This window comes from Poecilia mexicana, unplaced genomic scaffold (genome assembly GCF_051168715.1).
Source record: "Poecilia mexicana isolate PSO_F unplaced genomic scaffold, ASM5116871v1 scaffold_6, whole genome shotgun sequence".
NCBI classification, from domain to species: Eukaryota; Metazoa; Chordata; class Actinopteri; order Cyprinodontiformes; family Poeciliidae; genus Poecilia; species Poecilia mexicana.
In genome coordinates, this window is record NW_028263375.1 from 23,014,239 (window position 1) to 23,039,840 (window position 25,602).

General features: G+C 40.2%; 1 protein-coding gene across 1 annotated transcript; it reads left to right on the forward strand.

The window, feature by feature from the left end:
• The first annotated feature begins 3,390 nt into the window (after nt 1-3,390).
• LOC106928457 (zinc finger protein aebp2-like) lies at nt 3,391-23,621 on the forward strand. The gene is made up of 9 exons (XM_015004734.2): nt 3,391-3,985; nt 5,021-5,231; nt 6,892-6,999; nt 7,384-7,570; nt 8,444-8,568; nt 13,020-13,087; nt 19,189-19,302; nt 20,390-20,419; nt 21,609-23,621. The coding sequence occupies exons 1-9, from the start codon at nt 3,495-3,497 to the stop codon at nt 21,613-21,615; spliced, it is 1,341 nt and encodes a 446-aa protein (XP_014860220.2). The 5' UTR covers nt 3,391-3,494; the 3' UTR covers nt 21,616-23,621.
• Nucleotides 23,622-25,602: the final 1,981 nt, after the last annotated feature.

Below are 25,602 nucleotides of genomic sequence, written 5' to 3' on the forward strand. Positions count from 1 at the left end.
GCTGCAGCGAACTAATAGTTTTGGTCCTGATTTAAAGGAACCAAAGCATATCAACATCTCAGGATTTCAGGTAGCTGCAGCTACTGACATAAAGATAATTTAAATGAATCCCCTTGCCGTCGTCTGAATCACAACCTTCTAATTGGAGTCTGGCTCTTCAGTTATTGTCTATAGAAAGACTTTGTTTTTGTTTTGTCACATATTTACAGCTAAGGGAGCTGTCTGAGGAAACCAAGCCGCTGTGTTTACTCCTGAACTTGTAAAAGTGCTGAACAGCAGCGAGTTTCAGCTCCACATCCTCTCCTCCCTCCTGCTCTTATCTTTGGGCCGGCACTCGTTCAGGCAGACAGTAAATCACACCTCCTCCTCCCTCTCACATCCTGCCCCGTTTGGGAGGAACATCTCGTCCTCCACCCTGAACATCCTGCTTTCAGGAGCTGGAAGCTGCGCAGCCGCTTAGGGTTGTAATGGGAGGACTGTTTGGTCTGGTCAGGACCATGGATGCAGGAATTAAAACATCAGATTTTTTGACTGAAACCTGCCAAACAGAGGATCTCTTCCACATCTTTCTGGCATTGGTACTTGACAATGTTTTGTTGTTTTTTTCCCCTATTGTTCTGATTAGGTTTTCTATTACTCTTCAGTTGCTGCATCTTTGATCAGATCCAAACAACTAATGTAAAACATTAAAAAAATGAAATAAAATCCTTTATCATTTATCAAATTGATTCATAGCAGTGCCTCCAGAGTTATAAAATGTTCATGAGTCAGAGTGAGTGGACGCATTAATCAGCATCACATAAAACCTCCTTCCTGTTCAAAGGTCTGGTTTCCTGATGGAAATAAAGGATTTTCATTTTCTCAGGTAAAACATAAGCTTAATAAATATCTGAGATGCATCAGGTTAGAAATAATGATTTAGACTTTTCTTCACTGTTTGTGTTTGGTTTTCCATGCATCGTTAATTGTTTCATGTAAAAGTTCAGTTTTCTTTCTTTCTTTATTTTTTAACTACTAAAGGAGAGTTTTGAAAACAGTCCTCAATTTTATTAATATGTCAGACAATTAGCACCTCAACACAACACCATACGGAAGATTTTGGTCAAAACTCTACAATTTCTTACCGTGGCACTCTTGTTTCATTCAGACTTGATGTCTTTTATGGATATGGATATCATTAACAATATGGAAAGCCCATAAAGTTTACAGTTTCATTGAATCCCTAGAGCACCAAGGAGGGAGGGTTTTACATCTTTACTGAAGCAAAAGACACATGATAAATCTTGTTTTACCCAATAAAACACAATAAAACTTAGAGAAACTAAAGCCCTCACTGCCATTTATCATTTGCAATAACTTATAGTTTTTCTGTTGAGAGAAGATGCTTCTCTTGACAAAATGTTGTAATTACTGATACCACTGTATCACTGAGGTTGAGCTGCACTCATATGCTGATGCATATTTTTTCTTATCCAGCAACAGACTATTTCCTCCGAATAATTAGAGCTGTTCCAAATGAGAGGCATGCTATGATCTGAAGCTTCCTCAAATTTCTGAAACTCTGAACTGGACCTGTCCTCTGAAGGTCACTATCTCCATGAGCCAGTTTTGTCCCAAATGTATATGTGTGTGTGTGTGTGTGATTCTGTTGAAGCTGACAGGTTCCACCCAATCAGAGCTGAACCAGAGAACTCGTGTCTGAGGCAGCGAGGCGCTTCCTGTGTCACTGTCTCTGTGTCGGAGGTAAATGTCTGGTTTTCCATGCGTTTGCAGTGTGCTGTTGTCACATTCAGGTAGCGTGTCAGTTCTGTCTCCACCCATCCAGACAGTTCAGACATCCATCTGTCCCCAAAGGGGTCAGAGGTCAGGGTCTGGGCGTCTATCCAAGGACTTTTCTCTGATTGGAGAGGAAAGATGGGTTTCCTGAAATTAGAGCTGCCCTGAAAGATGAAGTGGCTGAAACCATCGGCGTCTGTTTGCTGTTACATCACAGCTGTCTGAGTTCACCATGAGGTGGTTCTGACTCAGATTCAATAGATTTGTTTTTGTGGTTCCCGATGCTTTGCTACCTCAGAGCTGCCGCGAAAGATGAAAGTGAAAGATGATGTCACAGTTGCCTCAGTTCTCTCAAATGTGTTTCTATACTGATGGGTTCTGGCCCAGATTAGATGACTTCTGGTAAGTCTCCACTATATTGACTCTCCTGGTGGCTCCTTTTATGTCTGTGAATTTTATGGCCCTGACGGTTCTGGTTGTTCCTGGATCAGGAATCCTGATTATCCTTGTGGTCTTTATGGTCATGATAGATCATGATGCATCCTCATGATCCAGATTGTATGTATACACCACACATGCTCAGTGAGGAAACTCCACCCAGCTGATGCCTAAACCCATCAACAGCTGCACCAGAGCAGCACGTCTGCGCTCCGGCAGGAGCATACCTCTAATATCCTGTGCTGCCCTCTGCTGGTCACTTACCAGATTCAAATCCTGTATTAACAGGAAGAGTTTTGAATTAACATTTTTAATCAATACAATGGGAGTGAATGGTGAGAAAAACAAATTAACTAACAAGTTTTTGATGGTTATAGAGACTAAGAGTTGTGTTTGGTTTGATGGGTTACGGTTACCAGGACATGACATGACCACTGCAGGCTGAGATTTTATGATAGATTAAAATACATAGATGGGAAGGAGTCAGTGGGTAACCAGCTTTGTGTCCATAACATTCAGTTCTTATCCTGAATGTTAGGGTGTGGTCTACTAAAGATTTATTCTTTAATTCATTCATGTTTCAGTTCCATTCAAATACACATTATTAATCCCAAAGGGAAACTGAAAAGTTAATTTTAATTGTTAATTGTAAAGGCAAAAGGTGTGGTCTAAATTTAGAGACTCTGGCCAGATGTTTTCCTGGAATAACAACAATGACACAAGAAATCTTGTACGTGGCTATTACACACACACACACACACACACACACACACGCACACACACACACACACATATATATATATATATATATATATATATATATATATATATATATATATATATATATATATATATATATATAGTATTTTATATATATAAAATTTTATATATATAAAATACTAATTCTTTGCCATGATTATAGTTCTCAAAAACTGCAGAACTACAAAATGGCAGAGACGAAATGACGGGGGGAAAAAATTAAAAAAGCTATTTGACATGTGAATTAAGTGCGCCAACCATGATACGAAACAAAGGTGGTTTATACCTGATGTATGAATTAATCAGTTAAAAACTGACCAATACTTTGTCTCATTTTTCCATATATACCCGTAAACACATGGGCAGTTTAAATGATGACAGCGTGTCTCCTCCCTGTGACGCTCTTAGCCAATCACAGAGCAGACATTGTGGCCAGGCCCCGCCTTCCTCCCACTGTCGTAGCGTTCGACAGTGCCAGCAAATTTTAATACCGAAAGTATCTCCTTTCTCGTACGGTACTAATGGCCGCAGAGGATCCCGAGGAAACGACCTCCCTGAGTGGTGGGAGCGACGTTCCACCCAGCGAGACAAACGAAGCTGACAGCGAGAAAAAAGAAAATGGCTCTACCGAACCGGAAACAGAAAAAGAAGTCAGCGCCGCGGAGCCGAAAATGGAAGATGTGGACGCGAGAGAGGTGGACGAGGAGGACGCTGCTCCAACGGTCACCCAGGAAGCAACAGCTGCTCACGAAGAGCCGGAGCAAAGACCGCCGTCACAACCAAGCCTGGGGGACATTAGCAGCGAACAGAACGGCGAAATCACCATGAAGGCCCTCAAGGAGGAGCCAGATGACGATAGCCGGTCTTCGGGAATAGACTGTGAAAAGAGCACATCTGCTAGTGAAGATGGCGAGAAGGGCAGCGGCGGGGACCTGGGGGACAAGAGGCGCTCCAGTCTGGAGGTGTCATCCTCTGACGGGGAACCACTGAGCCGAATTGACTCCGAGGACAGGTGGGTTTGATGGACAGGTTCGGAGGCGGTGTTACTCTCCCTTCCCCGTCATCTGAATAGTTTTTCTTTTGTTCGCTAATCAATCTTATCAATGTTGTATCCTAATCTCACCCTGTAATTTGAGTATATTTATTCAAAGAGGAGAAATGTTAAATACTAAATGAAACGTTACAAATCAAAATATGTGAAGTCTACTAAAAGGATTTTATTTGGCTCTGTGTAATTACGTGAGTCTCAATTTTTTAAAATACTTTTGGCAACACACACACACACACACACTCCTCCAGGTGGGTCATAATGAGCACCTCATGCTGGTGAAGTACGGGGGAGGATCTGTGATGCTTGGGGCCTGTTTTTCTGCCAAAGGCCTTGGCCCTAGCAGTAAATGGTCGTAATTTCGATCTGCAGGGCAATGTTCCAAGTCACACTCCCAAATCATTACAGGAACAGTTTGCCAGACATAAAGCCAACCTTTGAGTGGGACCAAACTTAAATCTTAGGCTCTGCAGAGAACATGTGAGGTGATGCCTTTGGATTCCCTAGAGAGAAATGCTCAAACACCACTATCGTTGTTTCAACCTTTGGGTCATCTGTGATTTTTATTATTTTTTTTCAAAAGCAATTAGTTTCAAACATGGGATGTTTTCCGCTCATTGTAAAAAGATTATGCAACCACGGTGAAAGATTAATTTACTTTAGTTGTTTTACCTGCTGAGGCATTTCTCCAGGGATAACAAACTTTAACATAAAACTGTGTTATTAAATTATTCCGTGACAACCTCGGAGAACCTGCATGCTTCTGATTTCTGTCAAGATTTGCAGAAGTGCAGCATGTAATTGATGTGGCATGCATTGAAAATCTCTCCCGGCCTCCAGTGGCTTTTTTTCCTCGTGCTGATTACGCAACTCGGCAAGAACAGCATCTGCACCTGTTCTTCGTGTCTGCTAAACCTGATCCACATGCGTTTTATGACTATCAGACTACACTCCTTAAGCGTTTCTTTCCAACCAGCCTGCTCTCTCCTCTTTACTCAGTGTCTGCAGCACCACCATAGAAATGGAGAGCATAGGATCCAGCGGGCGCTCCACTCCTGCGCTGTTGAACGGCCAGAGCAGCGCCAGATCCTCTGCCACCAAGACGATGGCTTACACCTGCTGCTGGGACCACTGTCCACAGTGCTTCAACTCCAGCCCGGACCTGGCGGAGCACATCAGGGGAATTCACGTGGACGGCCAGAGAGGAGGGGTTTGTAGACTTTTAAAGTTTTGAAAGAAAATCTTGGTTCTGTTCGACGCCCTTCCAAGCTGGTGTGCTTGTTTTGTTTTATTAAATTTTTTTTTTTGTTGTAGCTCAACTCTGACGATGCACAGACCTAGCACAGAGCCAAACAGTTGCTGCATGTTGGTGTTGGGCCGTATACCGGTCGTAATTTTCCCACCGATAAGAATTTGTCATGTGCACAGTTGAGAAAACAGCTGTGGCGCTTCAGTAGGCAGCAATTTGTATAACGCTGTTCACTGCTAGAGGCGCAGAGTCAAACGGCCTGTGAGGTGGAGCTCGCTAGCTAGCATAACAGTCTCTTAGGTAAGAGCTGGGAGAGTCTGTCGCCATTGTAAGCCATCACCTAACCAGGAAGCATGTTGGAGTACTAATAATGCATGTTGTTTATTTATTTATTAATTTTTTCCTGTTTAAAAATACAGTTTGCATCTTCTTGCTCCTCTTTTGTGAACACATTGGGGTTCATTTATCAAACAGGAATGCATCAAATATGCTCACATCCAGCAACGGTTTGCCTCTGGTTCATGTTGACGTCAACCTGCGTAGTTGGACAAATAAAGCTATCGGAGTTCAATCTGTTGTGTTTAATCAACAGTGCAGGATTTAGGGCGATCTTTGTTAGTGCGAGTTAAATTGGACAAAATAATTTTATGATTAGGATTAAAGAGGCTGGTTGGGTTGAGGTGATGAAGGATGTCTAAACTTATCATGCTAACCGAAATATTGTTGAAGACCTCAGGAGAAAACAATAAAATTATACTCCTACGTGTTTATTTGACTCCCTGAAAAACATGAGGTGCTCTTCATAGTGGGGGTTTCTGGACAACAAAGTCGTTCAGTGGGAGACCAGGGATGCCTCCATTCAGACATGCTGGAGTTTTGCTTTGGAGGTAGTGAACAGGAGACGGTTCTCCTCTGGATCAGCAACAGGGTCCCTGTGACTCTGTGCAATGTTGTACTGGTTTAATGCGACGTGCTAATATGGATCCGAAGCCTGTCTGGTGGAGACGAGAACAAGATGATTGCTGTTGCTCAAAAACCTGAAATAAGTTTTTATTTATTTATTCATTTTATTTTATCAATATCAAAAACTCACTGTGCAGAAAAGGCTGGGAATGAAGGAATTTCGTGTGATAAATAACAGGTTGTTGCTTCCTGCCACGTATGTTTTTTTTTTATGCTGGGATTGTAAAGTGTATATACATTGAACTTGTTCTAAGGTGATTTTTGCACTCGGATCCACACCAGTTTTTGATAGATGCCGCTCAATCTGTAATTTGTGTACAAAACATCTGGTATCAGATTCATTTCTTGTCATTTTTAACCATTTTTATGCAAGTGAAAATGATGAAAAGTTGTTTACGCAAGTAAACATTCAGTGTCTTTTTTTAATGGAAAAATATTAAGACACTGCGTTTCTAAAGGAAGACGGTTGCAGTGGCTAAATGTTGTGATTGTCTTTGTCTCAAACAATATTAGGAATATCCAAAAACTTCCCGGACATCCTCTACCTGCTGCTGTTTTCAGGGGAAATTAACAGACTACAAAGAATAAAGGTTAGTCCTCGCACGAACACCACGACTACTGGTCTAATTCTTCCTCTGTCTCTGTGTCCGTTTGGCAGGTATTCGTCTGTCTCTGGAAGGGTTGCAAGGTGTATAACACGCCGTCCACCAGCCAGAGTTGGCTGCAGAGACACATGCTGACCCACAGTGGAGATAAACCCTTCAAGGTAGGAAGGACGCTGATGCACTTGTGACGGTGTGTGTTGGAGAACTTCCTCCTGTTCGGGAAATCTCTCTTTTATTTATGATGTGGAAATTCACCTCACCTCTGACATTTGGGTCACGAGAAATAAAAAACTGGAGCTGAAACATATTTTGTGATCTTTAAAGATAATTTAACGTGATCTTCAGCAATAGTTCATCCTTCTTTTCTGAGGATGTGAATTTTCTTTGGCTATTTCGTCACTTATTGGCATTAAAGATAATAGACAACGTTTGATAAAACCACAACTTCTGGCCCTTAGCTGCTGGCCAGCCGTCTAAAGTTATAATTATATACAAATACATACATACTTGTCTAATTTTGTGCTGTTGTTACTTTTCTGCTGCAGTGTGTAGTTGGCGGCTGCAATGCCAGCTTTGCTTCTCAAGGAGGGTTGGCTCGTCACGTCCCCAGTCACTTCAGCCAGCAGAGCTCTTCCAAAATGTCCAGCCAGGCCAAACTTAAGGAGGATTCACCATCCAAGGCGGGAATCAACAAGAGGAAGAAACTCAAGAACAAACGCAGGTGGTCCCTACGTACGTATCCAACAAGCACACAAATTAAACTCGTTTTGAAATGGTTTTTTTTTTTCTTTTTTTCTCAGTTATGTCTTGGAGTATTGATTGACGTGTGCAAAGTGTTCCACACATCAACAGTTTGCTTTCAGTCAAAAGTGTTTTATTATGTTCACTTTGGGTGAATAATCGCACCAAATGAACGAGTGACTGCACAAGCTAAGTAACTCGTAGCCTGAACACTGGTTTGGCCCAAACAAGCGACCTCATCAGTCAAATTTTAGATACGACCCCGGTCCAGCACCCCTGACTGAAATCTCTAACTTGCCTCCTCGGTATGTAGTCAAGATCTGTAGAGTCCTGATGACGACCTCAATATTTGGCTCAGCAAAGACGCGTCTAAAAGTTGCAGGATGCTGGGCCTCGAGTTTGACACACGTGTGTTTTAAACAGTTCAGCATCAGTGTAAGCCCAGCAGCTCTTCATATTCATTCAGTCTTTTTTTTTTTCTGAACAGAGTAACAAACTGATGTCTCCTTCTCTGTCTTTGGTGAGGCATTTTAACATTTAAGAGGACCACTGACTCCACGTTCTCCATTAATGGTTTTGGAGCTGCACCTACTCACAGATGCATTTGTAATTCTTGTTACTGAGATGAATAAACAAAACAAAGTTATACAACCACTAAATGTATCGCATCCACAGCTCCCTTTAAGTTGGAGGTAAATGAGAAGATAATTCTAATGCATGTCTTTATATACACTGTTATGCTGATTCTACATTTTACCACCAACATTTTTTGACCTGTGCTGATTTTTATTTACTTTTTTTGTAAGTGTCATTTGTCTTTTGCTTAACTTTCCTCTCCTTGAATTTGTCTTTCCAACTTCTCAGCGAGGCCCCAGGATTTCTTTGATGTCCAAACTATGGATGCGCTGCGCCACCGGGCCATCTGTCTCAACCTCACCACTCACATCGAAAGCGGGGGAAATGGTCACAGCGTCGTCTTTCACAGCACGGTACGTGTTGTATTTTGCTCTGTCTCCTAAATGTTGCGAAATAATATGCATTTCCTTTATGAAAGTAAATAACTCTAAAAAGTTATTTACTTTTTAGAGTAAATAACTCTAAAAAGTATTTTCTAAAAAGAAAATACTCACCCAACGCGTGAGTATTTTCTGTAGTAATACTTGTGTTGAAGAGTAAAACAGTGCACATTCCTAAACGGTAGGATGCTATTACTGGGTACAACATGCAGTTTTACTTAAACTGAACGTATTTATTATGTAGAGAATTTTTCAAAATGTGAAAATTATTTTTACTTACCTCTTACTTGCATACATTTTAAGGAGGTTTGTGCTACAGTGATCCAGATTTCTTATTGGTGCGAGTGAGTACTGCTTTAATTTTTCCATATGCGAAATGTTTGATTCATCATGAACTATCATTACCACTCCACATTGCGTTCAGTTTTTCCAAAAGGCGCTACTTCTGTCGTCCAGCAGAGGGCGACAGGAATCCCTTTGTGAAAGTTTCCGTCCGTTCGCAGTTCTTCTTTGTGCACTTGAACTGAACCTGTAAAAGGCCCCTTTGGCTATGATTTCTCTCTGAATCATAGCAGAGACAGTTGGGATTGTTGTTTTTTTTGTGTGTGTCTTTGTGCGTTTCTTATCCTATGCATAATTTATGGACTGTGAATGTTTTTGGCCCTTTTTTCCCCATGTGGTGAATATAAGCACTCGTTTAGGATAAAAGAAAAAAAATCTCTTCAACTGACTGAGATTTTAAAATCTGTGTTTAATTTGATTGTTGGATTTATAAAAACATTGGATTTGACAAATACATTGTTTTTAATAATATTTTTTGATTGCTCTGTTAAAGATTTGTCTATTTTGTTTAGACTTTTGGCTTTAAATGTGGATTTGCTTTTTGGTCAAAAGTATGGTAAAATTAGAAACACTGATTATTGACAAACTGCTTTTGTTCAGTTGCATATAAGTGACCCTAGTCATTAATCTGCTGTCATAATCTAAACATATCTGTGAATCAACACAGAATAAGGTTTTGGCTGTCAGGTTGCTGAGGTTTAATCTGTTCTTGTACATCATGTTCAGTTGTGGTACAAGTTGAGCTTTTTCTTTGACAGGACAAACTTAAAATGATTGTTTCCAAGTGGCAATAGTTGGGGTTGTTGTCATAATTATGCTATGAAAACATACTTTCTTTGAATTTCCTGTTTGGGCACAGTTAAAAATACTTTTAGCGACACAGGCTAACTCGATATGAGCTCACTGTGACTGACGGCTCATCTGTTGATTCTCTATGCACAAAAGCAATACAAAACCTGTTTATTTAGGTCACACAAGAGAAATTAATATATATATATTCTTAAGTACGATGCTTGTCTGGCTTGTTATATTGACAGTCTGGGCAACAGCTCATATGACGCCCATCAAAAACCACCATAGCTCGTGTTAAAATTGTAAATATATTTATGAAAATGCATTTCATTAAATTTAAATTGATTTCATAATTTAAACGAGTGAAGGAGGAAAAACTCAAATTAACGATCAAGGATGCAGAGGAGATAAAAAAAAAAAAACAGAGGTTAAGTGAGGGTCAGGGTCATGGAAGTCGGAAGGAGATTTGACGCGTTGGGCATACGTACAGTTTCTCTTTGACCTCTGGAGGATTGTGGTGAGAAGCAGCAGTGCTCCTCCAGACCCCGGGCCCCACTGGGCCTTCCCAGGCCTGGGGAGACGGAGCAAAGCCGCGGGGGTTCTGTGGAGCTTGGCGAGAGGGCCTGTTGACCTGGCACACTAACTCAGTCATGTTTATGATGGGATATTTTTGTTATTTTACCGATTTGCGTCATCCACATCTTGACCCCCTGACTTTAGACAGGCACCCAAGTCAAGTCAGCCCTCCCTTCTCTTTTGCGCTGCACTTTTTTTTATTTTTATTTTCTTTACTGCCTGTTTTGGAAACAGTAATATCTACTGTTCATTCCCTGTGCACTCCTACTGCCTCTACCCCAATTTGTTTTTTTTCTTTTACTACTCTTTCGTGAGTTTTTGGAGGATTAAAATCTGCCCCTTAAAGCGACAACCGCCATCATCAGACCACTCAGCTCACAAATCACGTCTTTCTGCCAGAACACAAGTCCACTTTTTTCTCTCCAGCTCAAACAAACACAGGCATGGGACCTTTTTAATGTAGCCTTTGTTTGTAATTATTAACTTTATTTCAGAGAACTATATAATTCCAGCTTTTGTGTTTTACTTAAATGTGCAATAAAACAGCTGGTTTCCTTAGTCTACAGTACTTGAGACACTTCTAAGAAAACGGCAGCATAAACTGGACTACACTACAAAAACACTTAATCTTACCAAGTGTTTTTGGTCTAGTTTCCAGTGAAAATATCTTAGCTCACATGAAATGAGTCAAAACTAAGATGCAAGTAACTTTTCAGCAAGATATAGGAGCTTGTTTTAAGCCTTAGTCTAGTACCGTTGACGGATTATTTCACTTGTAACATGAGAAAATTGTCTTGTTATAATCTGCCAGTGGAGCCAGTACTTTTAAAAAAAATCTATATTAATAAATTACTGAATTAAAACAAGCTGGATTGAAAGCTATAAAGCATTGAAAGCATTTTTAAAATCTGTCGTCAAGAATAAAAAGTTATTGTGAAGGCGATGGAGACCAAACACAGAGACCAGTAAGTTTATATTTCAGGTATCAATGCTCGCACCGTTCCTTTGCTCTGTGTATATTCTTCCTTTAGGCCGCCTCACAGAGAAATGCAGAGGTTTGTCTCATCAAAACTATGCTGATGAGACACAGACCTACATATCCCTGAAAGCCTGCTAACTTTACAAAACTCACTGCTCTGATGCCTAGCATCTTAATTTAGTCCTATTGGATTGTATTAAAACAGATTTGCTCATATTCCTATTAATATTCTTCAGTCCTGTTGGAAATAGTCAAACATGTGTCCATCACGTTGGACAAACTTCCACTACGGCTGCAAGAATGTTTACAGACACTGATCTTGCTTGCATTGCCAGACTTCTTGCTTGTTGCCACTCAGGATTTAGTTCGAAATCGTTCTTCTCGTTAAAGAGGTAAATAACATGCCTCCTTCTGACATCACTGACCCATGGAGTCTAGGCACTTCCTGGACTTCTTCAGATCAGAGTCTTCTATAGTACCTGAGTCTTTTCTCTGACTCTCTGCTGGATTCTCTGATTGTTGCTGTTCAGGTTTTTTTGTTGTCGTTTCATTTAGCCTCTGCTGCTTTGCTTTCAGTCTGCATTCTTCGGTTATTTGTTGTAGTTTGTTTAATTCATTTTAAGGACTTATGTTTTGGACGTTGCTCTAGATGTAAACTCAATCGCTTTACTCTGCACATTATCCGTCTGTTTTAACAGGTAAGTGTTTGGGACTCCTTAAACCGACGAAGGATACTTTTAAAGGGACTTTTTGTTCTGTTTTGTCAAAAAAAAAAAAACATTCAAAGAGTGAAGCTTCATAAGTGGAGCAGTCTGAATCTTTGTGTCTCGCTTCAAATCAAGCCTCATTTCCATCAGCCAGCTCCCAGGAGTAAAACATATTTTAAGATTTGCATGTGCGTAAGACGAGTTCTTCACACATGAGCTCATTCACTATCCTAAAAACAGACACCCTGAAAGAGGACAAAAATCCAAATGACGCAAAACAGGATTATATCTGTGGCTATTTTTGACTCTCCTGGTTGTTTTTCCAGCCTTTCTTTCACCCTGTAGAAATATTTGTAAATTCCCAACCACGACTATTCTAAACGGCACCGGATGACGGATGAAATGTTATGCGTTAAAGGGGAAAACGATTCTGAAAACCTGGTCTTAAAAAATAAAACCTTCAATATTTAAAATATTGTTTTGGCTTCAACAATCAAGATGTTACTTGACACTAGTGAAGATAGTAGAGATCAGTATTTAGTGTGTTATTGGTAATAAATACTTACTACTAGGCTGGATGTAGAAGCAGCCTTTATTGTCCTGCAAAGTGAAAATTCAGGTGGAACAGCGGCGTCGGGTATGAAGGTTCACACAGAAAAGGTCTCGAAATGTTAAAAACACAATACAGAAAAAAGACAATAACCATAATGGTAATGATATACTGTAAAAGACTAATAGAAATTTTTGTCATTATTGCAACACCCCGCTGCGCGCTGAGGGCTGGCCTTGACATATCTGGTCCGTTTATTCTTATTTTTCGCTGCGCAGACGGGGGTCAGGAAAGGGATGCGTCTTTGAAACTTGCTCCCCAAAGACCAAACAGGAAGCAAAAGCTACAACATTTATCTGTCTCGCATGGCTCTAGCTCTACACATGCTGAGTGTTAAAATGAAATGTAATTTTGTCAAGCTTAGGTTAATCTTTTATTCTTGCTCATGTTTTTTTTTTTTTTTACTGTGTCTATGCAGGTGCTAGCCAAAAGGAAAGAGGGGACTGGCAAGGTGAAAGTACTTTTACACTGGACACCTGAAGACATGTGAGCAAGACTTTTTTCTTTTACTCTGTGGTCAAAATAAACAAATCTGTTGCCGACTTGGTACAGATTGAAAATGGGTAAATAAATTAAAGATGCAGCGATTGTTGTTTTGCTGTAAATTTCATGCCTCAAACTTCATGCGTTCGGAGTCCCAGTTTCTAATATTTCGGACCGAAGGTGACCTTGTTGCATTGCTCGTATTTTAAACAACCTCTAGTGTTTTATGTTGGTGATTAGTGTAGCTAGTGCAGCTAAAATCACAGAAATAGTGATGGTCTAGAGGTCGCAGCCCCGAATCTGACGTTTTAGAATGGCTCTAAAAATGTTCAAATTAAGCCGATCCTGTGACAGAGAGCAGACGTCTGCTCCCCAACTTTCCTTGTAACAGCTTTGGCCTTCCTGTTACAAATAATATGGAGTCTATTTGTATAAAAAACAGTTTGAAGAAATGCATCGTTTTGATGCCTCTAAATATCCATTAAGTTGTACCTGTTGATGACTAATGTCTCCATCAACCAATTTAAATTTAATTTCAGAGAATCAACTGGCAGTAAGAGTCTGAGATCCTACAGCTTTGTCTCACGGTGTGAATAGATTCCAACTGCTCCCGTAGTATAACTCCAGCTAGAAAGAAGAATTGGCTTCGTGTGATCAAAACTAAAACAGTCCGACTCTTCTGAAGAGTCAATCAGCACCTGTGCTCAAACATCAACACAAGTTTTGGATAAGTTTCTAGTTCAAGACGAAGTTCTTCCACCAGGCCGTATTTTGTTTCAGCACCAGTGTGACCACCCAGCTATCGTCCGAATCCCACTTCTTATTCCCATTTTATCGCAGCTTTCCTGGAGGTTAGCGTTGGGAGAACAAAAGCTGAGATCAGTAAATCAGTCAGGCAAAAAGAGCAGGCAGTTTTGGCACCATGCTCTCGTGAAGAAGGAGCTTGACATAACAATGATTCTCTGCAGAGTTTTTGCCCAGGGGGAGATGCCAGCATATGCGCAGCCCTCTTACATTTCCATTAAAGGGTTTGACAGCAAAGCCTCTGAAGAAGATCAGAGAGAGAGAGGAGCAGAGGCAGAAGAAGAAGGATGGCGTTGTTGAAATGAAAGGACAATATGGGGAAAGGGGCGATATTAGGGGAAGGTGGAAAGACAACAATGTGAAAGAGAGGCACAGTGACAGCTTTGGAAATTAAGAAATGAAAGCAGAAGGAACAATGATGGCCAAAGGGAAAGAAAACAATCATTTCTATGATATTTTCTGGGGATTTAGATAACTCTGGAAAGTTTATTCTTCTGGAGAGACAATCATAGATCGAGGGTAAGGAAGATAATAATCATAATAACAGCAAACCTTTTTTTCATCGAGTCAATGCTGATGATTTTCTCCTGTAAATCTAAGGAACCAGAATCAACTTTGTCAAGTTTGTGCACAAAAACAATAAAGAGATCTTATAAATGTACAAAAAATGTTTTAATATTCATTAAATATACGTGGTTTCGATTCGGCCATTGTTGATTGATAGCAAAGGTGATAAATCACAACATTTAAGATTTGAATATTACATCAGACCAATAAAACAACATTTCAGTACAGAAATGTGGACTGTATGAAAACTATGTACAATATCTGCTCAAACTAAGGTTGTTTTTAAAAAAATTACCTTTAGTCTAGCAAATAAACTTGATTTTGACCACATTTGCCTCATTGCAGATCATTACCTCATATAATCCACATAACATGTAAAAATAAAATAAGTTAAACTCCAGGAGTTTAACATTAAATCTAAACATAAAATGAATCAAAGAATTCAATTTTACACTGTTTTATTTTAGCGTCACCATAATTAAGCATCTTAATTATTAATGTCAGATTTAATATAATAATGTTGGGTTTATTTCTGATTTGCCAGTTCTTGGGAAAATATGACAAACTACGAATTTCCAATATTTCTCGTAAAAATAATTTATTTATTGTGTTCGAGCCATAAAGGACTGCAGTTTATTTAACAAATTCACCTGTCTTTCTCTGTGGCAAACATGTTGACTTAAAACACAGTAATTAGAAAGTAAAATCCTGTTTTGTTATTCTTTCAGGCACTATAACTTTCTTCTGCATCTGTTCTGCAGTTTTTCTTAGCTTCATCAAATAGCAGCCGATTCTGTTCTTCATCAGGATCATGTGGAACCGTCTGGCGTCTCGTCTCTTTTATATTGTTGTTGTTGTTGTAGACTTTGAGAATGACAGAAGCTGTAACAGAGTTTTTTTTTTCTTTTTAATGCAGCTCCTGCGTTTGTGTTGATAAAATTAGTTGATTCTGAAACTGGTGCAACATTTCCACCAACCAGGATTTTGTTACTGTAGGGCTGTACTTTTAGTCCTCCTGAGTAATAATTAGCTAATAAGTACTTTGAGTTGGCTAAAACCCCAAAAAGAAAGTAATACGGTCAATACAGTACCTCCAGGAGTTTGTGTTGAAGGATTTGGGGAAAGTAACGCACGTCTTGTTTAGTCCTCCTCCCAGCATCGCGCTGAACTCTGTACTAATGCCTGCACTTCATTTTGGGTGAATTGGTGTGTGTGTGTGTGTGTGTGTGTGTGTGTGTGTGTGTGTGTGTGTGTGTGTGTGTGTGTGTGTGTGTGTGTGTGGGTGTGTGCGTGTGTGTGTGTGTGTGCTTCTCGGTCATCGAGTCAATCAGTAACTGCACGAATGTGCCAAGTCATGTCTATTAATGCCGGAGCGAACCATTCACATTCGGACTGACACTCATTAACTCAGTTTAGATAAACGAGTTACTGATTAACCTGAGCCAGCCTGAACCCGATTCACCCGCGGTTCATTGAGGAAGAAGAGTGGGAAGGCTGGGAGAGACTGGGAGCTGTAATTGCTGTCTAATCTGTGATGGATGAGTGAACGGATTCCCCTGCATGGTGTTGATTGCTGCCGGATAGCAAACACTGGAATACACGGTCACTGGCTATGAATGCCTCAAACCTCAATTAGAGCAGTTCTTAGAAAAAAAGAACAGTTTTTCATCTTTTACATCTTTGTGTGTCACAATTACTTATGTAATTTTTTTTTTTATTAAATTTTTTTTCTTGCATGATATAAAATACACCTTTATGCAAAAGACAAAAGCCCAACAACACAATTGCTTTACCAGATTCTGACATACTTTTATTTAGAACCGTGGTCCTCTCCTGCTCTACCTCCTACTTCGTCCGCCATTTTTCCAAGAATAAAAATCTCCCGTTCAGCCTGCAAATGAATCCTGGGATTCGCTGGATCCATCCTTCAAATCTAGGGGAAAGAAGGAAGCATTTTTGGAGCAGCCTTTGAATTTGAACAGCCTTCGTTGCGTCACCGTGGCTCGGTCGACCTTCGGAGGATGCAGCCCCTGACTTTGGTCCCACTCTGAGCTGCTTTCTAGATCTTGTAGAGATTGTCAAGTTTCAGCTCTCCAATATGTTACTTATTGAAGTTGGACATCACTTCTTTGCACAAGAAAATTTAATGATTCACTTTTTCTGTTTTTTTTTTTGTGCATTTTTTTATGAAGTCGTTTGTTTCTGAGATTGTTACTCAGCTAAATGTTTACATTAACAGCAGCTCACTTCAGATCTTCAGTCATTCCTGCCAGTTCTTATGCAAAGTAATTTAACGTTTTACTAATTTCAGATGCAATTTAAGGATGAATACATTGTTCCTATAAACGAGGTCTGATGGTCTGGAGTTTTTTTTTTTTTTCTTGTTTACAAAGAAGGGAGCCAAATGGCACCTCCTCTAAGGAGCGAGACAAGCTCACCAGTTCTCATTGTGGTTGTGTGACTGAAGGATCATTCGTCACTTTCAAGTCTCTGTAACTACGGCTGTGTGTACATTAGCGTGCAGAAGTGTGACCCGTTTTGCACGGTGGCCACAGACACCTAAACAACTCTCCAGTTCAGCTCCTCTGTGTGACTCGCTCATCAAAATAAAATAACTCACCAGCACCGCAGCTCGGCTTCTGCGCCGTCTGCGGAGGAACCGGAGCGCATGTGAGAGTTCAGTCACAGAACCACAAAGATGTTTACTGGGTCGCCGCTGCTCCTCAGATCCTCCTCTGTCATGCAGGGTTCTGCTCTGGGCAACGCGGCTAATTCAAAGCTAATGTAAACTTTGTAACTACTTTGAAAGCGGCTGTTTCTTCTCTCGTCTCAACTTCTACTTGAAAGGAAGCATAGACAACAGAGGATGGAGTGAAAAAAAACTTCCTCCTTTTTTTTTTTTTTTTTTCGTCTCTCTCCTCCATTAAAGGGAAGATGTAAGTTTTTACCAGAGCTATTTATTTCAGAATATTCCTTAATCCCTTTAGGATGTAAACGCCACGTCGTCTCCCTCATGATTTATAAGCTGGATGTAGTTTGTGCTTTTCTTTTTAACCGGCGTCTGCCACACTTTGTGTCGAATCTCTTTCTAGTTTCAAAGTTCTGCACGTACATTTTGAAGGGCTTGCTGTTTGTTTCACGACTTTTGAGGTTTTAGACGGTTCATGTTTTTATTTTTAGTTTGTCTTAACACGGTTCTCGCAGTGTTGAAGTTTGATTTTTGTGACATCAACATTTTTTCTGTTTTTTATTTTTTCATCCTGACCATCTTGGGATGACGGATTAGTACTCAGGACTAATGTCAAATAATTACCAGCCAAGTTACGACGAAAGTACAAGTGTTTTTTCTTTTTTCTAGTGACTTTATTTGTTGAAGGAGGGAAACAAAATTGCATCAATTTCTCATTAATAAAATATTTTTTTCTTGGTCAGACAAACTTCATGTTGACACTGATCAGTTTGTTCTTCTTATTCCCATTTCATCCTTTTAATAGTACGGTTTTCTCCTTTCCCCATTTGTAATGGAAAACAAACCATGACTGTGCTTCAGTCATTTATGTTGGTTATGATTAAGTATTCTTTAAGAATTATGGCGATTAAACCATAAAATAAAAACCAGAAATACGATGATTAATCTCATGTAATTGTGCTTTATCTGAAAAGCTGTAGTATTATATTCATTTTGTGGTTCTGATTATCTTTTTGCTGGCCGACTCTTATGAAATATGTCGGGTTATCAAACCTCCTGCTGGCAGATGTTATTACATTCAAACTAATAATAATAAAGCATGAATTGATGTGTGGCTGCTTTGAAACGATTGGTTCCATTTTATACCCAAAGACCTCGAGCACACAATGACAAAAACTGGAAAGGCAACGCGGTGAAGTCATCAGGACCTGAAATGATTCCATACATTTTGCTCGTATTTAAATAAAAAAAAAAAAAAAAAACTCATGATTTACAACTTTTATTTTACCAATTTCGATTTTTTTCCCACCTCCTCACATTTCATTTTTCTTCTCTGCAGCCCCTCCAGTCTTTTGTCCTTCATGGCTCAGTTTTGCTCTCACCTCTACCTTCCGCTGTGTTGAATGTGAAGCTCTGTCTGCACACCGTCCTACTGAAAGGGCTGACTAGCTGTGTGATTGATTCTGGCTGGGCGACTGCCTGCTTAACTTACTGCAGTGTGTGTGCATGTGTGTGCGTCTCTGGGGGCTCCTGGGATGACGCACATCGTGACGGGGGAACGCTGGGGGTGGAGACGGGGAGTGTGGAGGCTGGAGGGAAAGGGGGGGGGGAGTGCAGTGGACTTGCTAAGCTCTTTGTTTCTTTCTTTCTTTCCTCCTTTTTTTTCTTCTTCTGCACCTTGGTTCGCCAGGGCAGTGCTCGCACACTTCCAGTTTTCACAAAGGAGGTCATGAATGTTGTGGGTAGAGTCCTCTGCAGAGGAGGAACGAATGAATGCCCCGTCGTTTTAAACGTGACCTTATTCTATTTGGATTTAGGAAGTGAGGAAAACCCCCCAAATCTGGCTTAATTGGTTTAGAAACCGCCGCTTACAGAGGTATACCTGCGACAAAGATAGTAAGCATGTTGCTTCAAGACCGTCTCCAGAAAATTAGCTGCCATGATGTCTTCTTGTCACAGTCATACTGCTCCTTGTGTCTACACTGTTTCTCTCTTTTCTTTTCTTCTTAATAAATCGTGTCATCTTTTCTCTTTTTGTGTGCAGTTTGCCTGACGTGTGGGTCAATGAAACTGAGCGATCTCAGCTGAAGACGAAAGTAGTGCACTTATCCCAGTTACCACAGGACACGGCCATGTTGTTGGATCCCAACATCTACCGGTGAGTAGGCACGTCGTCTCCACCATAATCTTTTTTTTATTTTTATAATGATCAAGACATTTCATTTTCTTTTAGCGGAGTGTTTAAACTGCTGAATCAGCTCTCAACTCTGTTTTGCGAATTAATCTGTGAGAATTACTGGCAGATGCTGGATTTCTGCAAGCGCGCTCGCATTCTGCCAGCAGGTGGCGCCAAGTCTCGGTTTTAAACGGTCAGCTTGAGCAGCAGCAGCAGCAGCGTGCAGGAATATCATATTTTCTCTACTTAACAGCTTTTTTCCTGTGGCGAAGGCTGGCCCTCGAGTTCAGGAGCAGGCCGTGTTCACATCAAAGTGCTGCTTTTCATTTTATTCATTTACATCTGAAACCATGAAAAAGAACGTTACAAACCGAGTATTGGATGACTCCACTCGGTCAGCCGGCAGATGGATGGACGATTAACAGTTTTAATCAGTGTCGCATCATGAAAAAGTGAAATAAAAATGCAAGAGTGCAGCAGTAGTATTTCTTCTCCAGCCTCCATTTATCGTTCTTTAAAATCTCCCACTGCACATCGGGCCACATGTCGAGTTCGGAGCGGGTTACGTAAGCCCTACAGACCTCCTTTACCGAGATGATAAAACAAGTTTTACTTCGTGGCACCGAAAGCCATAAAAGGTTAAAATCGAACCCTAAAAGAGGAACAACATGCCTAGAATAACAGACCGCTCATCTTACCAGAGATATACGGCTCGGTAGCCCGCTAATCCGCACCCGGGCCGACTGATTCTAATTGGACTTGAAGGCTCAGTAACTGCAGGGGCTGCCGCCGGACTCTGGTTTCATAGCTGAATATAAACCGTCAGCAACCAGACAATTTTATGTCAAGGTCATACCAGTGCATACGATTTCAAAACAAATGTGTTTGGTCGGTACTTGCGGCTGCAAGCGCAAACCCTGGACATGCAGATGGGACGGGTGGAAAGAGATCAGCTGCCAGATGCAGTTTGTGAGACTTTTAACTGTTTGGATGGAGACGTTGTGTTAGAGCGAAATCAACTGGAGCGCAGATAGTTTTTAAGCAGTTGTCGTCTTCTTTCTCTTTTCAGAGCTCTTCCTCAAAAGCGACTGAAGCGCAGGTGAGTCGAACTGCTTCTGCGAATTCGTTAAAGTCGGGAGCAAAAAACAGGCGGCGCTTTTAGTTTTTAGATGATATTATAGAGAAGGTGTAAGTCATTCTACTACATGCATTCTCTGCACATATAGAGTAATAACGATGAATATATTTACAAATGCATGGATCAAAGATTTTTGGGAAAACTTAAGAACTATAAATGACTAGTAAAAATCTTTTCGAGAGGCATTTAATATGTAATTCTCAATAAAAAAACAAAAAACAAAGAATTTCTTTGAAAAAGCCTCCTGGAAAACAAAGCTAGAAAAAACCCAGCATTTCTCTCCAGGTCAGATTAAAACACACTTAGATTGTATTCCTTTTTCCACTCCTGGAAATATAATTAGCACCATGTTATAAGATATTTTACTTATTTCAAAGTAAGTTATTTATATGAATATTTTAAAAATAAACTACAACAATCTGGGGAAGAAAAAAGCTGTTATTTGCTTTTGTGTTAAACTGTTAACTCATTTATTTATTTACTGTTACTACACCGCAATCTTACATTTTTAAACGTCATTAAATTGGACGTTGGCGTCTCTGATTTCAGGCGTCGTGTTGATTCCTCGTTGTGAGCAGTCCTTTATCTGAACGCTGAGATTTTTAAAACGTTTGCAAACGCAGCATGGTTGGACACATAACTTTGACTCTTGGACAGGATAAAACAACAATTTCTTTTGTAATATGTTCAACTATCTACTACTGTATCCTTATTAATGGGAATTTTTGCTAAGTTTATTGCAGAAATGGTTTGAAGGCAATGTTATACAGAAGCCAAATCAAAAGAGATGTGTGAAATGGTAATGCTGCGCCTGTAATCCGGTGTCCAACACATTCAACTTTCCCACATTTAATTCATAACTTGGGATTAATATTTATCTTATGTTCTGATTCTCCTGTTTGTTGGATTAAAAATCCATCGTTTTTAGCCACAGTCCTGGCCCGTCTTTCTGCTTTTCTGGTTTCTTTTACCCAACCTAAACATCAGATCATGTTATTTATTATTACCCAATAATAAACCCATAAGGTCGGTGCAGCATTAGCTCTAGCAGTGAGCATTTTTTAAAAATAAATAAATAAACTGAGTGTTATTTTCTTGTGACAAAGAGCAGAGAGGAGCTAATCCTGCGGTATTGTGCTTTCGTCCTCAGCCTGTAGGACCTCCTCTGCAGAGTCCAGACTTCAGGTCACTGACCAGACGTTAATCCATGCAGGATGGGGGCGCTCTTCTTCCCGTCTCCGCCGAGGCTTGGATTTGAAAACAAATGGAGACTGGCTACTTAGTTTTGTGTACCTGAAATGACTTTAGTCATCACAAACCTCACTTAAGCTGTTTCTTCTTCTCCTCACTTAAGCTGTTTCTTCTTCTCCTCACTTAAGCTGTTTCTTCTTCTCCTCACTTAAGCTGTTTCTTCTTCTTCTCCTTAAGCAAGCCTACAACCCCAATAATGTGGAAAAAAAAAACAATTCCTCTTTTTGTTTAAGTCTGGCGTATAGCCTCAACATATTTTATTACAGTTTTGTGTGAAATATTTATCCAGATTTCTAACTTATTTTTATACGATGAAAACGCTGATGTAGTGTGGATTTCTGTGAAGGTTTCGAGTAAAAACTGTTTTCGCTGTGCTTTTTGACGTGGGGGATCCGAGGCGTATTTGAACATTGCTAAGTGTAACTATGCTGTGCATGTGGCATCATTGAATCGTAACCAGTGGTCTTATTTATACTTCCTGAAGTCAGTACTGTTACCTGTGTGTACGCCTCTTCCTTAAACACAAACCGACACCTGAGCAATAATTTATCGGGACAATTCCTTGTATTCCCCCCCCCAAGTCTGTTGACAGGAAACCATAAACATGACGGAAACGCTGAACTCACCACGGCTCACCTGTACTTCCACGTGTGTATATCGTAGAGTTTAAAATACCACTATGTCAGCCTTCGGCAGCTGGTTATTATTCGTCGTCGTCCCTTTTTGGACTGTATGTGTTTATAATCTGACAGATGTTGTACACGCAAATGCCAGAAGCTACAAAGTAACATCGCGTTCGCCGCGGTGGTCACATTTTAGAGCATTAGTTTCGTGTGTGTGCGTCGGAGGCGCTGGCTCGCTTGTTCGGCCTCCATTAGCGGAGCAGCTTTGGGAGCGCGCCGTGGAAGAGCTAATAACTGGGCCAGCAGGGCAGAGCCCCCGCCACACTCAGGTGTCGGTGAACATGCCTGCAAAAGAAGAAGACAGAGAGAGAGAGAAAAAAAAAAAGAACGGAGTTCAGGGAGAGGTTCGCTCTTTAGCATATCATGAACTCTGTGTGCCCACACGTGCAAAATTCATTTAGGATTCCATTATGTGATATAATGAGGCGTTCAGGTGCCGTTCCACCGCTTCAGGGGAGTGAGCACCGAGGATTTGTCGGCGCCCCGTTGTTTTTGTGTGATTTTCTAAATGGCTTCCTAATATCCGCAGTGGTCTGCAGGCAAAACTTTATGGTGCTAATTAAAAATGCTTGTACGGCTCACTGTATACGTTTTTCTTTTTTTGTTTTTTTGAATAAAAAAACCTGGTCTGTTTACCTTGTTTTCCTTCAAACTGGTGCTATTATAACATCAATGGATTTTCTAATTCTTATTCTAAGGAACAGTTTTCCAATGTTTCTTGCAAAAGACATAAAAAATGTAACATTTTATTACTTGCTGTTTTTCTGGAAAGTTTGCAACAAGCCCCTTCCTCTTTTGTTTTCGCCGATCTGCTGTAGCACAGAGGAACAAATAGAAACACTGACTGTAGAACTGGACTTTGATCCTATTTAAAACTTTCAATTTACTATGTACCTTTAAGCTCGATACATTCCTGATGCTAATTTACGTCCTGGCTGATCAGTTGGATCAGAGAATAAACGTTAAGGGACGCAGCAGTCCTATTTGTCTGTTTTCAATTAGGCTGCTTAATTTTGCCATCATTAAAAACTATTGATTCTTGTAAGTGGTGTTTACATCCCTTCAAACTTTCTCTCCTTTTGTCACAAATTGCACTGTTTCAATTAGGCTTCATGTGAGAGCGCTACAATAAACGCGTTGTTGTGAAGCAGAAGGGAAATGTTGCATGGTTTTTAAAATGTTTGTGAATCTGAAAAGTGTAGTAAAAGTGCTTTTTGACGCAATTAAAAGTCCCAAGTCTTTTGGTGTGTAGCTCTCCGGGTCTGCACAATAAAAGGAAAGCGTATCAATCTTGTGATAAAACTGCAAGTTGTGATGCATAATTAAACAGCGCTAATGTTTGTTTCTGCTTTGTGCCCGTCGCTAACACGGACACTGATAATAAGCAGTCTGTCAAGCCACTTGGAAAACACAACATCAAAGTTTTATTGAAAAAGTTGCACTCTGCTTTTAAACGTCACCAAACAAATTGGTGGCACAGAGGAGCCTGACTGCATGGCGCTTAAGTAACTAGCTAACATGCAATCCGCAGATTGGATTAAATCTAAGAGTCCTTGTCAACAGATTCTTCCACTGGCGCTATGAAGCACTGCAGCTCCTCCAGAGTTACCATGAGCCTCTTGGCAGCTTCTCTGATTATTGCCTCCTTTGCCCTGCGTGTCAGTTTAGCTCAGGGATTCTTAAGCTTTTATATGAAGGTTCAAACATGATTTTTTTTTCTAAATATGTTCACTTAGGTCTGGAACGAGAAGCGATAAGTAAAACAAATTCCACTGTATGCCTTAAAATTGTTCGATACCCAGTTAGAATACACATCAACTGGTGAAAAATAGCACTCTGTCGACATCTAATTATTTCAAATTTTGATGTTTTACACCATAAATGCACTCTTGAACCTAAAAAAAAAAAATCTAAATATAGAACTAATGAAACATTTTAAGTTAAAAAGGAAGACGACCTAAATTTAAAGTGAAAACTAACATTTAAAAAGGCATCTCTAGTTAAGTGGCATGGTCTGCGGTTGTTTTGAGATTGTTTTAACTCACACAGCAATAATCAACATTTTAGTTTTTTTTTCAAAAGAAAAAAAAAACCAGTGGGTCGTTGCACATGTCCACTAGTACTGAGGCAGGCTCTGGTTCTGCTGGAGGTTTCTTCCTGTTAAAGGGGAGATTTTCCTCTCCACTGTCGCTACACGCAGCTCTGCACGAGGGACTGCTGTAGAGTCAACAAAACAACGAGAGCAATTGTATTTAAGGGCTTATCCAGAAAGAGTGACTCAATGCAATCAGGTGGGTTTCACAGATAGAAACTTTTTAAATTACGTTGAATATTTAAATGAAATTATCTTTTTCAGATAAACGACAAAGGACGACCTCTGTTGTGAGCTGGCAATATATAAATACACTGAACTGAATTGACTTTCGTCTGACTTTTAAGACTAAACCTATATCTGCCAGAGCGATAAATAATTTAGGAGTTAACTGGAGAAGTCGGTGTGTGGAAGCATGTCTGTATTTAATGCAGTTGTGTCATGCAGGCTCATTATTTTGTTTTCTTTTGAATTAATTTTCAGTGTTGCTATAACTAGGATGGCGTTTTACAATCAATATATTAGACCACATCGGTTATGCTTCCCCCCCTTTGGAAACATTCAAAGCGTTTCCAGCCTCTGGATTGTGATTGTAGGAATCCAGATTATGATTCTATTATTTTACAGATGGATTGTGTTAATCCACAGGGAATTATTTGTTGGATGTTTGGAGCAAAACTCATCTCAACTCTCACCCAAGGAGAGTCACATGAGCCGGAGCGAAGCCGACCGGCAGTCAGAGCCACAGTCGGTGGCTCCGAGTCGAGGCCGGTTCTGTTCCCACCTCGGCCCGTCTATCTGAAACAAACTCTGGGTTTCTACCCCGAAAGTTACATCCATCCGTTCAACCCATCAGACTTTTCCTCTTTCCTTTTCTTCCTCTAAACACCTGCTTTGTAATCCCTTTGCCTCTGCTCCTTTCTTTATTCAATAATCCCAGATAAACCATATTTGTTTTGGATTAGTCTGAACATGTTTGCAGATGCAGTTTTTTTTTTTTTTTTTAAGCCTGGAAGACTTTTGAAGAAAATGATTTTTTTTTTTCTAATTATGAATCTCTACTCGTACTCGAGAGGCACATGTGACTCCATCACTGTTTTCAAACCAGAAATCCTCTC